A 13,844-nucleotide genomic window follows, 5' to 3' on the forward strand; every position below is an offset into this window, starting at 1 on the left:
TTAATATTTTTGAGAAATGTAAATGGAGTTATAGAAAGAATTCCACTTAAACCAATGATGATTGGTTTGTGCTCCCAAAATGGAAAAAAAACATTGGTGAGAATACGAGAGTATTAAAAATATCTAAAATCGTGATCTGCAAGAGAAAAGCTTTTTATATTTGAGTTATAGCTAAAAATTTGTCTCAATTATTAATAAATCAGTCCTCAAGTGTCCCACTGTTGGATTACTAGATTGTACCCCTCAGTTAAACTCTGCATCCTGGAGACTGATTTGCATGAATGGCTCTTAGATTGGACTCTATGGATCTCCAAAAATTAAGCAGGCTGTAGACACCCCAAGCAATAGAGAAGGTGCAAAAATGTTAAAATATATGGAGAAAACTGTTGACACAAAGCACACTATAATGCTGGTGTGCTGATGAGATCATTTATTGAGCTCAATCTTCCAGAGCAATATGGCTGCAGTTTATTGATACCAAGCAAAAATTATACTACAGATTGAGTAACTTAAAGGTATTCTGTCATGATTTTTATGGTGTATTTTTATTTCTAAATTACACTGTTTACACTGCAAATAAAATTTCATTCCTAACCCAACAAGTGTATTAGTTTTTTAGTTGTAATATTGGTGTGTAGGTGCATCTCAGGTCATTTTGCCTGGTCATGTGCTTTCAGAAAGAGCCAGCACTTTAGGGTGGAATTGCTTTCTCCTACTCAATGTAACTGAATGTGTCTCAGTGGGACCTGGATTTTACTATTGAGTACTGTTCTTAGATCTACCATGCAGCTGTTATCTTGTGTTAGGGAGCTGTTATCTGGTTACCTTCCCATTGTTCTGGCTGCTGGGAGGGGTAGATATCACTCAAATTTGCAGTACAGCAGTAAAGAGTGACTGAAGTTTATCAGAGCACAAGTCACATGACTGGGGGCAGCTGGGAAACTGACAATATGTCTAGCCCCATGTCAGTTTTCAAAATCAAATGTAAAAAAATCAGTTTGCTCTTTTGAAAAAGGGATTTCAGTGCAGAAGTCTACTGGAGCAGCATTATTAACTGATGTGTTTTGCAAAAACATGGGAACATGTTTTCCCATGGCAGTATACTTATAAGATAGGGACCAATATCAATAAGATTTACAGCATACCAGTAAATGCTACCTTCTGAGTGCTAGAACAGTAGACCTTTTGCAGAGCAATGCAGTTGCTTTTTCTAGAAAAAACATGCATTTTTAATCAAACGAAACAAGTTAACACTCTGAGCTTAACACATAGTCATACAGATCATTATTTCTTCTTTCAGAATTTGTTTCCCTTTTTTTTTTTACTTACCACTTTCTGTAAATTTATTCTGCAGGTATCTCTTTATGAAATGATACACTTCTGTCCTTCTTTGTTGTGTCAGAATAGTATATATGTTGTCCAGCGCTGCAATGCTACAAACAAATAGATACATGTTTGTGCCTTTATATGGTCAAAGAACCTCAGTGACTTCTAATATCCTTATCATTTACAGTAGGGGGTACATTATCCCTTATAATACATGAGTGATACTCAGAGTTCCCTGTATAACTCAGCCTGCAGCCTTGTGTCTTTATATGGTCACAGAACTCCTCAGTGACTTCTAATATCCTTATCATTTACAGTAGGGGGTACATTATCCCTTATAATACATGAGTGATACTCAGATTTCCCTGTATAACTAAGCCTTGTGCCTTTATATGGTCACAGAACCCCTCAGTGACTTTTAATTTACTTATAATTTACAACAGAGTGTACATCATCCCTTATTTTTGTAAGATAACCATGAAAATGAATTTTAAAACTACATAAGGCTATTTATTGTACTCCTAATTTCCATGTTGTGGGGTTATAGTTAGACCTGTACAAAATCCACATCTGAAGGGTTGAAGGCTGGGGAAACCCCTTATTTCACACAATATCCACACATTGTTTTCCACTGGTATTTGATTACTTACAAAGTTTGGTAGACTTCACAGTTAATGTCCAGGGAAACCATTTCCACCATTGTCCCATTAATTCCAGGAAGCAAGAAACCAATCTGCTTCATCCACCTCTGAGCATCGCTTACTGAAAGGGTATCTGGGGCACTGAAGAGAGCTTCAAGCGTTCTCATCAAGATTGCATCTCTCACATTGTTTGACAATGAATTTGTTTGCTACCAAAGAAATAAAAAGAGAATATTTAGACATCTGGCACTGGATAACAAAGATATGAATTTGTATTTTCTTTCCTCTATCATTACACTATTCAGTTGGACTTATTATTAGCATCATAGTTTCATAAGAACCCTTTCCATTGGCAACTATAATAAACCCCCTGCCAACTTCAGCAAGATGTTTCTCTGAAATTTCATCTACCTTCAGTACAAAGCATGCAATCGATTCAGTCATGTTATCCAGGAAGGCAATATCGGAGCCAATATTGTTGTAGATGGTGTTAATGGCCGCAACACTGTTGATGATTGAGGTGGATGCAATGGCCTTGCCAACCTCGGATCCACTGAGAAGGGTCAAACTACTGACCTGCAAACAAGGAAACATTATATCAGCACTTTGCTGGAAGGGTGAGCTGGAAAAACCATAGTGTGGACCTTTATATAAGGTGCACTTCTAGGATCAAGCTATTGAAGTACATTGGCCTGTGTGTAAATCTCAGTCCTTGGCATTATTTTCCACAGTGAGGAATCAAAAACGAACTTTAAATTGGAAAGAGCGCCTGTGTCTTTAAATTGACGCTTGTATAGCTCTTGATAAATAAAGCATCTATTGTATCTGGAATAGGTTTGATCATTTTGTAGGCCATGCACTCTATACCGAATCCTTGGAAGAAGAAATTGTTTATTAAAACTTCTTCTACTTACAACATCAAATGTTGGGGATACAACCACCAGTTGATCCCATTGTACTTCTTTAGTGAATTTTCCAAAGTATTTAAGCAGCCAGTCTCTACTGGACAGGTCACGGCTGGTACAAGCAACACCTAGAAAGAAAAGCTTCAGATTAATTCTGTTGTTTCCTGATATCAAGCTAAGGACTAATGTATTGCAGTTAAAAACCCCTATGTAATTTTCCATAAAAGTGATCTGTCTTGGTATCTACCATTTCCAACACAGTATAATAATCTTACCAGAGATTTGTTTCTGTTGTTGAAGAACAGAAATCAGGAATTTGTATATGGCTTCATAATTCTGTATGTAGGATGTGTTAGTAAAGACTTCCACCCTGTAGAGAAGATTAGAAGATACCAATGTTGACTTGTTTATAAATCATAAGAGTGGGCACAAATCTTATTTTGACACAAATCTAAGGCTTCTGATGTAGGAGTCACCTGTTTATAAGGTTACCAGGACTTTTAGGGGGTTATTTACTTATTTCCGGTCGGGTTTTTTGGGGCAAAAATAAAATTTTTCTGTGTTTTTAAAACTCAAATTTTTCAAGATTTATTAAAGCCCATTGCAGCAAAAAGCCAGAATCCACCATCTCAGACCTGCCAAGGTTGTGTATAAATCAATGGCAGAGGTTCTTATACTATTTTGAAGTTTCTGTGGTCTGTGCTGGAATTTGTCTGAAAATCCAACCATTTCGGACTTTTCAGGCAGAAAATCCGAAAAATTTGAGTGATTTGGGAAAAAAATCAAAAAAAAAATCGCACAATTCAGGTTTTTTGCTCAGTTTTATAAAGTTTTTTTAACCGGACCGATTAAATCGAGCTTTTTTAATAATAACTAAGCTCAAATCGGGTATTAGAGTTTGATCATGGTTTTTTTATTTAAAAAATTAGAAAAATTTGGATTTTAGTAAATAACATGCCCCATAGAAGGTCTTCAGCAGCCTAGCATGGGATTATAGAACTAGAGAACAAATGTCTTCAATTTATTCACTGAAAATGAGTGTCCTAAACCTAGACTCAATTTTAATATAGTTTAATTATATTTATAGATCTATACCTACACGCATTATGCTTTTTTTGTAACACTGAGTAAATGATATCAGCAAGTGTCCATCATCTACAGACGGAGCCAATGGCTTATACAACTTCTGTATTGTAGCAAGTGCTAACACTGGAGCCTCTATGCTATAAGGAATAGGTTAGGTACTAGTCATCTATCCACCTAGATGATCATGGCTTGTATCACAAATGTTTATGCCTGCTCTATCTGATCTATACTGAATTGCTCTTCCAGCTATTTATAATTGGCAACTTTTTGTGCCATTTTGAATGGTCATGGAGCCTTGTGAAGTAAGTGTGTCAGGTTGGGCCCCTATCAAAAAGAAATGTGACAGCTGTAGACAAAACAACACATGGAACACAGATTCCATTGAGCAATCCCTAGGTTTTGTTTGCCCTACATAACAGAGAAACAACATCGCCTTATGCAGTATGACATTTACCATTCCCTCTACCTTACAAAATATAATTCAAGATATTCATGTTCTTACAGGAGGGCAAGTTTATCACAGGAAATGTCTGTAGGGATAGAGCCAAGGGTTTTTGCATCCAGACTGCCAATGAAAAATGCCAGCCGGTCTGTGAACCAGATGCTGTAATCGTCCAGAGTGAACTTGGAGAAGAGGGGCCCAAGTTGGCAGAAGATCTCACCAGCAAGGAACTTTCGGACTTCTGAACTTGGCAGTTGAGAAAGATTGTTCTGAAAAAGTGGTAAAACAAAACAGCATGAGCAACACATTCACTGTAACATGGATTCCTAGCAAATATCATAAGTGTGGTATCAACAGAAAGTTGTCTTCTGTGCTACATGGTACTCTGTAGAATGCCATTGCTCTAGAATTGCTAAATGTACTATTAAAAAATGAAATGTTTAGTTGTATATATACAATATACTGAGAACTAGCACTCACCTCTGGCTCTCTTAAAGATCAATATTTGTTGAAGATTCACATGGATAAGTATGAAGAGGATTAATTCATCCACATACTAAAGTGAGCATTCAACTTAGCATTGTGTTTTGTTGTATGACACACCCTCTATTTTACATGACGCACCCTATATATATAACATGAAATACCCTCCTCAGCAGAATGTGGCACCGTCTCCTTATATACCGTATATACTCGAGTTTTTCAGCCCCCAAAATATGCTGAAAAATTCTACCTCGGCTTATACTCGGGTCAAGCGCAAAAACGGTGTCCAAGAATAGTCTCCAAGAATATTCGCCGGTGTCCAAGAATGGTCGCCGGCATACAAAAACGAGACGCCGGCACCTCCAATGGGAGCAGAAACCCTCAATTTTTTGATTGAAACTTACCAGAAGCTGCTGCATTTCTCACCCTAGGCTTATACTCGAGTCAATAAGCTTTCCCAGTTTTTGGAGGTAAAATTTGTTACCTTGGCTTATACTCGGGACGGCTTATACTCGAGTATATACAGTAATTTGCCATAAGTGCTTGCTCTGTTGGTGGGTCCCTTAAACAACAAACGCATTCTGGAAAACCATTTTACCTGTTTAGCTGCCATATTTAAGGCATCCAAGAATGCGCCAAGATTCTGCCCATTAATTCCATCCATGATCTTTGCAATTTTATCGCTGTCTCTGATGGCATCACCCTTTATAGTGTACCACCCAAGCTGGTTAGCTGTGAGCAAAGGTATGGCATCCGTCTGTCAAGAAAGTCAGTAAATGTCAGTTAAATTATTTTGGGTGCTTCAGTCTCTTAAGAAGGCTTATAACACAATAGGGGGTATATAGGAGGTGACGAGGAACCAGGACGAGGACCATGGTCAGTAATATCTTTAAAATTAAGGAAATAAGCAAGATCAACTTAAATATTGAGTTGTTAAGATTTACACTGGGCACATCCATAGAGAAAAAAGAAAAATGTATGAGTAGGAAAAAGAAAAAAAGACACTTTCTGACATTATTAACAAACAGCAGTGTAGTGAGCCTTCAGACTTTACATCTACTTTTCATTTTCACCATCATACTTACAAAGATGAAGTCTGGTTTAAGCGTGACAATGTCATTGTAGGACGCATAGGTACTAAATGAAGCAAAGTTGCTCTGGAGCCAACCGGCACTCCCACCTGCACCTCCATTGCACGGTGAGCCTAAGAGGGAGTAAAATAGCACAAATAAAAACACTGCAATCCACCATGAGAAATGTCAGCAAAACACAGATAATGTATTCCTCCTTACCGTTGCTTTGCTGGTGAGCCAAGAGTATAGACTTTATTTTTTGGTAGATGGCTTCCTTGGCAGCGGGTGACAATTCATTGCGGTGGTTGTTCAAATCAGTTATTCTATATTGGTTGGATGGAAAGGGGAAATAATTCCATTTAGGAAATTAGCTGAATGTTTTGGCTCACACATTTTTCAGAGTTAAACAAAAACTTTCATCACATAATCAGCACTTCATAATTACATTGAATTCTTTACACAAGCGGTAATAGTGTTGGATCGCTTACTGCAAGGGTATATTCTAAGAAGGTAGGGGCCTTTCTTAGCTTATAAAATGGGCAAAGATATAGAAAAACATTGGTATATTAGTTACACAACCATAATTCCAGAAAATATATCTTCACTCAAAATTGTAACTTAACTGATGTTCAAGCTGGTCTTTCAGGTGTATCTGTAAGAGGAAATGGCAGTTTTCCACATTTCCCACCCAAACTGGCCTTTGGGCAGACCCCTCCCCCTCCTCCTTCCCCTGCAACTACTTTAAGGGTAGGACTCCACGAACGAGTTTGTCGCGATACGACGCGCTGCGACAAAATGCAGCGTTGATGCGACATGACACCATGCGACAATTCTCTTACCTTATTTTGTCACATGCGTGTCGCATAAAGCGCGCCAGATGGCGACAAAATCGTTTGTGGAGTCCTTCCTAATGCCCCCAGGGTGACCAGCTCTACAGTTAGGGAACTACTGACACAGACATTTAGAGGACATACACATTTTTTATTTCTGCTTACATGTTTTGTAAGGTTTGGCAGTTGATGCTGTTAGGAATGAGGTTAATTTGGCTTGCAGTAATGCCTCCAATTAATAGGCCAAGTTTTGATCCAAAATAGTCTTTGTACTGTTCATTAGTGAAGATGGAAAATTGTTTTGCAATGGTGCCATAGACTGCATCCAGTAAAACACTCTTGCCATTAGGAATGGACACAATATTGTTCTGTGGAAGTGGAAAAATCAGTAAGGTTAGACATTTTTTTCAAAAACTTCAAAAAGTGCTTGCTGTATTAAGCAGCTATACAAATAGTTCACTCGTTTCTGCATTTAAAGTGTTGGGTATCCTTTGGCCAGACATCCCTGTATGAAACTAGAGACATCCCTCCCTGGCATTGTTCACTGTGCTTGTTCTTGTATTTATATCACTATATCATACATTTGGAACAAACTTTGCAGATATCACATGGAACACACACAGTACATCAAGACAAAATGTCACAGTCTTCATTTTAGTAGAACAAAGATCTGGCCAACATGGTGAGATAAGGTGAGATCTTATCTAATAACTGATCTGTCTCTAGTGGACCAGATATCTGATATTCCAGCTATTTTGGGGTTGTACTATAAATTATGTTTCCAAACAAATTAGATATCAGGTGGTATAAGGACAATTAAAATATCCCTTAGAGGGCTGTGTTTTTCCTGTAAACCTTACCGTTGCAGCAATGGACTGAAGACTACTCAGGAAGGTGTCTAGCTGGCTAAAGCTCATCCCTTGCAGAACAAGAGCAATACTGTTGATGTTGCTATCACTAGAGAGGACACTTCCACTGAGTAGAAGACCAGCAAGTTGGTCAGAAGACAAGTCACTGAGCAGATCCATCTATGAGCAGAAAAAAGAATAGGGTAATTCCTGTTAGTAGGAATAAATAATAACTTATTATAATTATTATTTTGATGGTTTCTGAAAAATTAACTTACCCCATTAAAGTCGTTTTGGATCTTAACAAGGTCATTATATGGGGCGTACACACTAAATCTGCCAAAGGAGTTTGAGATCCAGTCCTTGTTGGTCTCACCATTTATCATACAAGCATTTCCTGCAAAAATAAGGAAGGCATGAATTATATGAAAGCTCTTAGGAACCAAAGCTCAATCATACATAAGTATAGGGTAATACAAAAGACTCATTTGAGCATCCTGGTTTCTTAAGCAGAGAAAATAGATGTTGAGGGTGGTTCCTACCTGTGGAAGTAAATCTGCCATTAAGGAATGCATAGAGGGTGTTATAAAGGCTTCTGCGGATGGTTGGTGTCAGGACATCATATATTCCATTCAAGTATTTCACACTGTAAAAGAAACAAACCATCATTTCAGGAAGGAATGATATATAGGTGGTCAAGAACGGTTCCTGAGCATGTCCCACTATGGCATTTAATATGAATAGAATGTTATACCACCTATTTATAGCTCCAATACTTCTGTCTTGTCCCAGAAAAAGACAAGAAACACTAAAATGGACATCATATCTAGCCATGGCTAAAAGTTTGGACACTTCTGTATTTGTACAGTATATGTTTTGACAAATTATTATAAATAGATGGAGCTGCATTCTCTTCTCCATCATTAGGTTTTTACACTTACATGATTGAGTAGCTGTCACAGTTGGCTGAGCTGAGAAGGGTGCTTAACAAATCAGCATTCATGGAGGAGAGAAAAGGTTTAAGCCTGGATGAAAACAGCAAATCCCATTGGCTGGTAGAATAGGTGGCCAGCTCATTCTTGATTATGTCTATGCTTCCAGAGAGGAATTTCCATTGGACATCAGCATTCGGTATTTGAACAATGTTCAGCTGAAAGATAAAGATCCATCGTTAACTTACATTAACTGCAACTACAGTCCTGGTTGAGGTATTTAGTAGCTCAAAAACGCTTTCCAGATTTGTTTATGTGTATTGTGGTGACTTTATCATTTCAAAACCCAACTGAGAATGGCTGTATAGATACCTGCTGGAAAAATATGTAGAACTGGTCCAAGAAAGAATATACATCATTAATTTGTCCCGCCTGGAGTCTTCCCACAATCTGACAAGCGAATTCCTCATTGTTAATATTTCCATTCTGGAGAGCGACTTCTGCTAGTTGGGTGACACTCAGCGTTGTAATGACTTCCGTCTATAAGAAATCAAAAGTATTCCATAGTCTTTTATAGAGTCTCTTGTCAAAGAATGGTTGTACAGATGGAGGCAGTCTTATTAAAATATCTGGCCCACACAGCCTCAACCTTTTTTCTGTTGAAATCTATGGGGTAAATTTATCAAAGAGTGAAGTTCCACCACTAGAGTGAAATTCTGCAGCTCTCAATTCATTTCTATGGCATTTTGAAAGGCGTATTTATCAATGGGTGAAAATGAAAGTTCACCCTTTGATAAATACGCCTTTAAAAGTCTCATAGAAATGAATGGAGAGTGACGGAATATCACTCTATTGGCGGAACTTCACTATTAACTTCACTCTTTGATAAATATACCCCTATGTTGGACAGTGTATGTACACTGTGTTCTGATATTCCAATAAACACTGCTCCTTCTGTACCAATTCAAACGCAATGTCATCACAATGTATATATTTGTATTTTGTATACATACAGCAGCGAACTTTGTGTTCCATTTTAGGATATCCGAGAAGTCAGCAAATGCAGCAAAACCTCCAAAGTTTATGTCCAGCCATTCCTGTGATCTTTTAATGTTTTCACCACAGACGACACCTAAAGAATATAATATATATCCATATATTTACTTAGGGTGTTGTGTCATACAGAGGTGTCATCTCCAAAAAAGTCATAATTCTGCCTCTTAGTCATCTTATAAATACAATTCAATGGATTCATTAATGGAAATGCATCATTGTTCCTTCTTACCTGAGACTGCATTGGTGGCTTTGAATTGCCTTTTGATTAATGTTTCATAAAGCATCTGTTTGGTTTCCTCCGTCATGTATTCTGCTGCACTGTTAAAACCTTGAACTCTGTGAATAATGGACAAATCGGTCAGCATTCATGAGCTCTTTGAAGGAGAAATGTTTTAAGAAGTGGAAAGGTGAAGGAAGAGCGGATTTAGCTTGCTTCACTCTGTATGATTTAGAGCTGTTGACTGACTTTTTCAGTTCAAGCTCCTCTTGGAGGTCCAACCGTTGATCAGGCCCCTCTCTTAGCTAACAAGGTTACATATCTAGGATATCAGATACATTATCACCCCAAATCTCACCTTAATTTACATTTAAGATGGGATTTTAGGTGCATCTTCAATAGTAGAAGAAGCATTGTCCCTAATGTCACACTAACTGGTCCCTCAGACAACCAGAGTTTGAACCACTGGTTTAATCCACAGGGTGAAGCTTGTCCTAGGATTACTAATGTTCTAAACTCTAAAACAACCTTTTCAAAACATTCAAATGAAAAAATATTTGGGGAGCCACACAAGCATGAAAAAAAGTTCCTGAGGGTGCCAAATATGGGCTGTTGGTAGCCCCATATGGAATGGCTGTCTACAGGACGCTATGACCTTAAACCTGTTTTATTATTCAATCAAAACTTGACTCCAAGCCATGAATTGAAAAATAAATCTGCTTTGAGGTCACTTTGAGGAGCAACATCCAAGGACAACATGTTGCTCACAAGCCATTGATTGGAAACCAGTTCTCTAACTATTAGGGCAGTAACTAAAAGAGAAGTATAAACCATAAGGGTTGGTGTAAAAACTTTCTTTCATCACCATTATATGAAATTGCAACAGGCAATATTTAAAGAAATGGGGACATGACATGGTTTAGGGTATGTTTACTTTTTTCAATTTCTTTTCTACTACAACTACATAACCAGTAGTCTTCTGCAAAGATATCATTAGCAGCGTTGGAATGGGCCTGAGGGACTCCACAAATCCAGTCTTCCTGTCCCCGACCTCCCTCTTGTGGCCTGGGTTGGAAGACCCAGAGGAGGGCCCTGAGACAGCAGCCCTGGTGCGCCCCCAGTCCAACCCTGAAAATAAGTAACTTAGATTCATTATAACGCAGTTACATTTGGGGCACTTACATCTCCTGGAAAGCATTGCAAGGCAAAGGATATGGAATATATGAAATTTCTGTTTCATTGACAGCAAACAGGACATTTACAAGGATGACTTGGAACCACTGTGTCCATTGCTCCACTGTGAAAGATTTAAAATCGACTGAGATGGTCTGAAAGGTGTCCTGCACAATCATCTCTATTTGTGGACTGTTCCTCAGGTCGTTCTATAATAAAATACATTATTATAATAATTAGTATATGGTATTACATGCAGTGCATATGGAGATGGGGAACCCAACCTTATTTGTACACCCATAAATAGGCAATAAATTATGGGCACATATAGGGGCTTATTGTGGTGCAGGATTAGAATTCTAGTCCATTGATTGTCGGACATTTTAGGTTCAAGTCACCACTCTAGGTCTATCTATGGTCAGGGCCGTCGTTAGTTCATAACAAGGTTAAATATATAGGAAAACATTGGTGTATCCTCCATTAGGCTATGATACCAAGAATATCTAAGGCAACAAATAAATGTCCACCCCAAATCTCAATCTAAATGACCTTTAAGATGGGCTATCAGGTCTATATAGGAGAGCAAAGACATTTTCCTCATATCTCAACCAAATATGTATTCAGGCTGAATTTCTCCTGCCATTGTTCTAGGTCTCTAAATGGGGGCCAGCCTTGCAATTTGTTACCACTGATTTAGTTAGCATTTTTGGGTTACCTAAGACTGAAGACTGAAGTCCATTTTTCGTCAAGACGATTCAGTGTGACAAAACAACTTTATTGCCCCCTGATCACCTGCCCTGTTCCATTTACTGGCAAAGAGAGTTGGATCCTTTACTTAGTGTAGTGTTAATACCCAGGCCTCCCATGGCATTGCAGTGTATTTATTAATTATTATTATTCTTTAATAAAAGAAGTAGAAGTACCGGAGCAAGGGTGTTTATCTCTGTGTAGAATGTGCGGAACTCTTCAGTAGTATCCAGGTTTTCAAGGACAGTTACAACAGTCTTTTCATCCCTCAGACCTCCTGAAGTAGCAATGAAATCAGCAATCTGAGTGCCTGTACATGCAGACAATGCAGCTTCCTAGTAGAAAAGAATTAGGAAGGTAAGTTACAGAAAACCAAAATTTTAACCTGTTGAACTATTTCCATCAGCTTTGACTTACATTCTCATTTTTAATAATAAGGATATTAGAAGTCATTCAGGGGTTCTGTGACCATATAAAGGCACAAGGCTGCAGGCTGAGTTATACAGGGAACTCTGAGTATCAATCATGTATTATAAGGGATAATGTACCCCCTACTGTAAATGATAAGGATATTAGAAGTCACTGAGGGGTTCTGTGACCATATAAAGGCACAAGACTGCAGGCTGAGTTATACAGGGAACTCTGAGTATCACTCATGTATTATAAGGGATAATGTACCCCCTACTGTAAATGATAAGGATATTAGAAGTCACTGAGGGGTTGTTCTGTGACCATATAAAGGCACAAGGCTGCAGGCTGAGTTATACAGGGAACTCTGAGTATCACTCATGTATTATTAGGGATAATGTACCCCTATTGTAAATTATAAGGATATTAGAAGTCACTCAGGGGTTCTGTGGCCATATAAAGGCACAAGACTGCAGGCTGAGTTATACAGGGAACTCTCAATATCACTCATGTATTCAATGTATTGTGAAATGTGGGAATCATTCACAACAGCAGGTTAACTGCAATTATGCTGTTTATTGTGTCACTATCACTCATGTATTATAAGGGATAATGTACCCCCTACTGTAAATGATAAGGATATTAGAAGTCACTGAGGGGTTCTGTGACCATATAAAGGCACAAGGCTGCAGGCTGAGTTATACAGGGAACTCTGAGTATCACTCATGTATTATAAGGGATAATGTACCCTCTACTGTAAATGATAAGGATATTAGAAGTCACTGAGAGGTTCTGTGACCATATAAAGGCACAAGGCTGCAGGTTGAGTTATACAGGGAACTCTGAGTATCACTCATGTAGTATAAGGGATAATGTACCCCCTACTGTAAATGATAAGGATATTAGAAGTCACTGATGAGTTCTGTGCCCAAATAAAGGCACAAGGCTGGAGGCTTAGTTACATTTTTCCTTTTATTATACATGTTTCTATAAGTCACATGACACTGTTGACATTAAATAGCACCAGTTATAACTAAAGACATGCCTAGGCACCATTTGTGATATGGTATATATTTTTTTACCTTTCTGTGTATTACAAGATTTCTCTGTATGGAAGTTTGTACAAATATTATTTCTCGCGTATATTGTAAAAATCTTTCTAACAAATCGGAAGGAGTGCTTACCGTGCTAAAGTTTGTATTTAAATCTTTGAACTCCTGCAGGGTGGCGTAGACTTTAAACTGTCCATAGTTGTTTTCAATCCACATATTGCTGCTTTCCTCTGAGTAACAAGTAGAGGCTGCCCGAAAGAGGATACAATTTTTATATATAGGCAGTGATGGGATTTTGCTCATGGAAAGCATTTTATAGATCTATAGATGTATGTATTGTAGACATAATTTAATACAGTAGTATCTTTTTATACAAGCATTGCACATATTTTGTAGATTTCTCCTAAATTGAGAAATGCTGCTGCTGTGAAGCCTGATGTTTTTTAATTTCTGGGTTGTATAGACTGGTCACAACACAACAACATATTGGTATCAGGGCATTACTTTTTCTCACAAAGCCCTGACCTCAGTTGACTTTTTCTTAGGTCCTACACAATCTTAATTTGCCCCTCCTTTTGTAGAACACTTTAATCCTAAACTGTAAGAACATCATGACCCCTAAGTA

The 13,844-nt window shown here is 38.0% G+C and overlaps 1 protein-coding gene across 1 annotated transcript in view; it reads right to left on the bottom strand.

Moving 5' to 3' along the window:
* Positions 1–13,844, bottom strand: part of thdl20.L (thyroid hormone down-regulated protein (gene 20) L homeolog) — an 88,073-nt gene that overhangs the window by 43,900 nt on the left and 30,329 nt on the right. Inside the window, exons 34-53 of the mRNA XM_041576197.1 lie at positions 13,352–13,467; positions 11,936–12,094; positions 11,022–11,221; positions 9,852–9,958; positions 9,580–9,698; positions 8,939–9,106; positions 8,576–8,784; positions 8,177–8,280; positions 7,913–8,031; positions 7,647–7,814; positions 6,952–7,154; positions 6,176–6,279; positions 5,969–6,087; positions 5,482–5,640; positions 4,461–4,669; positions 3,148–3,242; positions 2,882–3,000; positions 2,379–2,543; positions 1,977–2,176; positions 1,330–1,433 (exon numbers count right to left, since the gene is read on the bottom strand). Of these exons, the coding sequence (XP_041432131.1) occupies positions 1,330–1,433; positions 1,977–2,176; positions 2,379–2,543; positions 2,882–3,000; positions 3,148–3,242; positions 4,461–4,669; positions 5,482–5,640; positions 5,969–6,087; positions 6,176–6,279; positions 6,952–7,154; positions 7,647–7,814; positions 7,913–8,031; positions 8,177–8,280; positions 8,576–8,784; positions 8,939–9,106; positions 9,580–9,698; positions 9,852–9,958; positions 11,022–11,221; positions 11,936–12,094; positions 13,352–13,467 (2,946 nt within the window). The remainder of the gene's footprint in view (positions 1–1,329; positions 1,434–1,976; positions 2,177–2,378; positions 2,544–2,881; positions 3,001–3,147; positions 3,243–4,460; positions 4,670–5,481; positions 5,641–5,968; positions 6,088–6,175; positions 6,280–6,951; positions 7,155–7,646; positions 7,815–7,912; positions 8,032–8,176; positions 8,281–8,575; positions 8,785–8,938; positions 9,107–9,579; positions 9,699–9,851; positions 9,959–11,021; positions 11,222–11,935; positions 12,095–13,351; positions 13,468–13,844) is intronic.

The sequence above is a fragment of the Xenopus laevis genome, chromosome 9_10L (genome assembly GCF_017654675.1).
Source record: "Xenopus laevis strain J_2021 chromosome 9_10L, Xenopus_laevis_v10.1, whole genome shotgun sequence".
Classification (NCBI taxonomy): Eukaryota; Metazoa; Chordata; class Amphibia; order Anura; family Pipidae; genus Xenopus; species Xenopus laevis.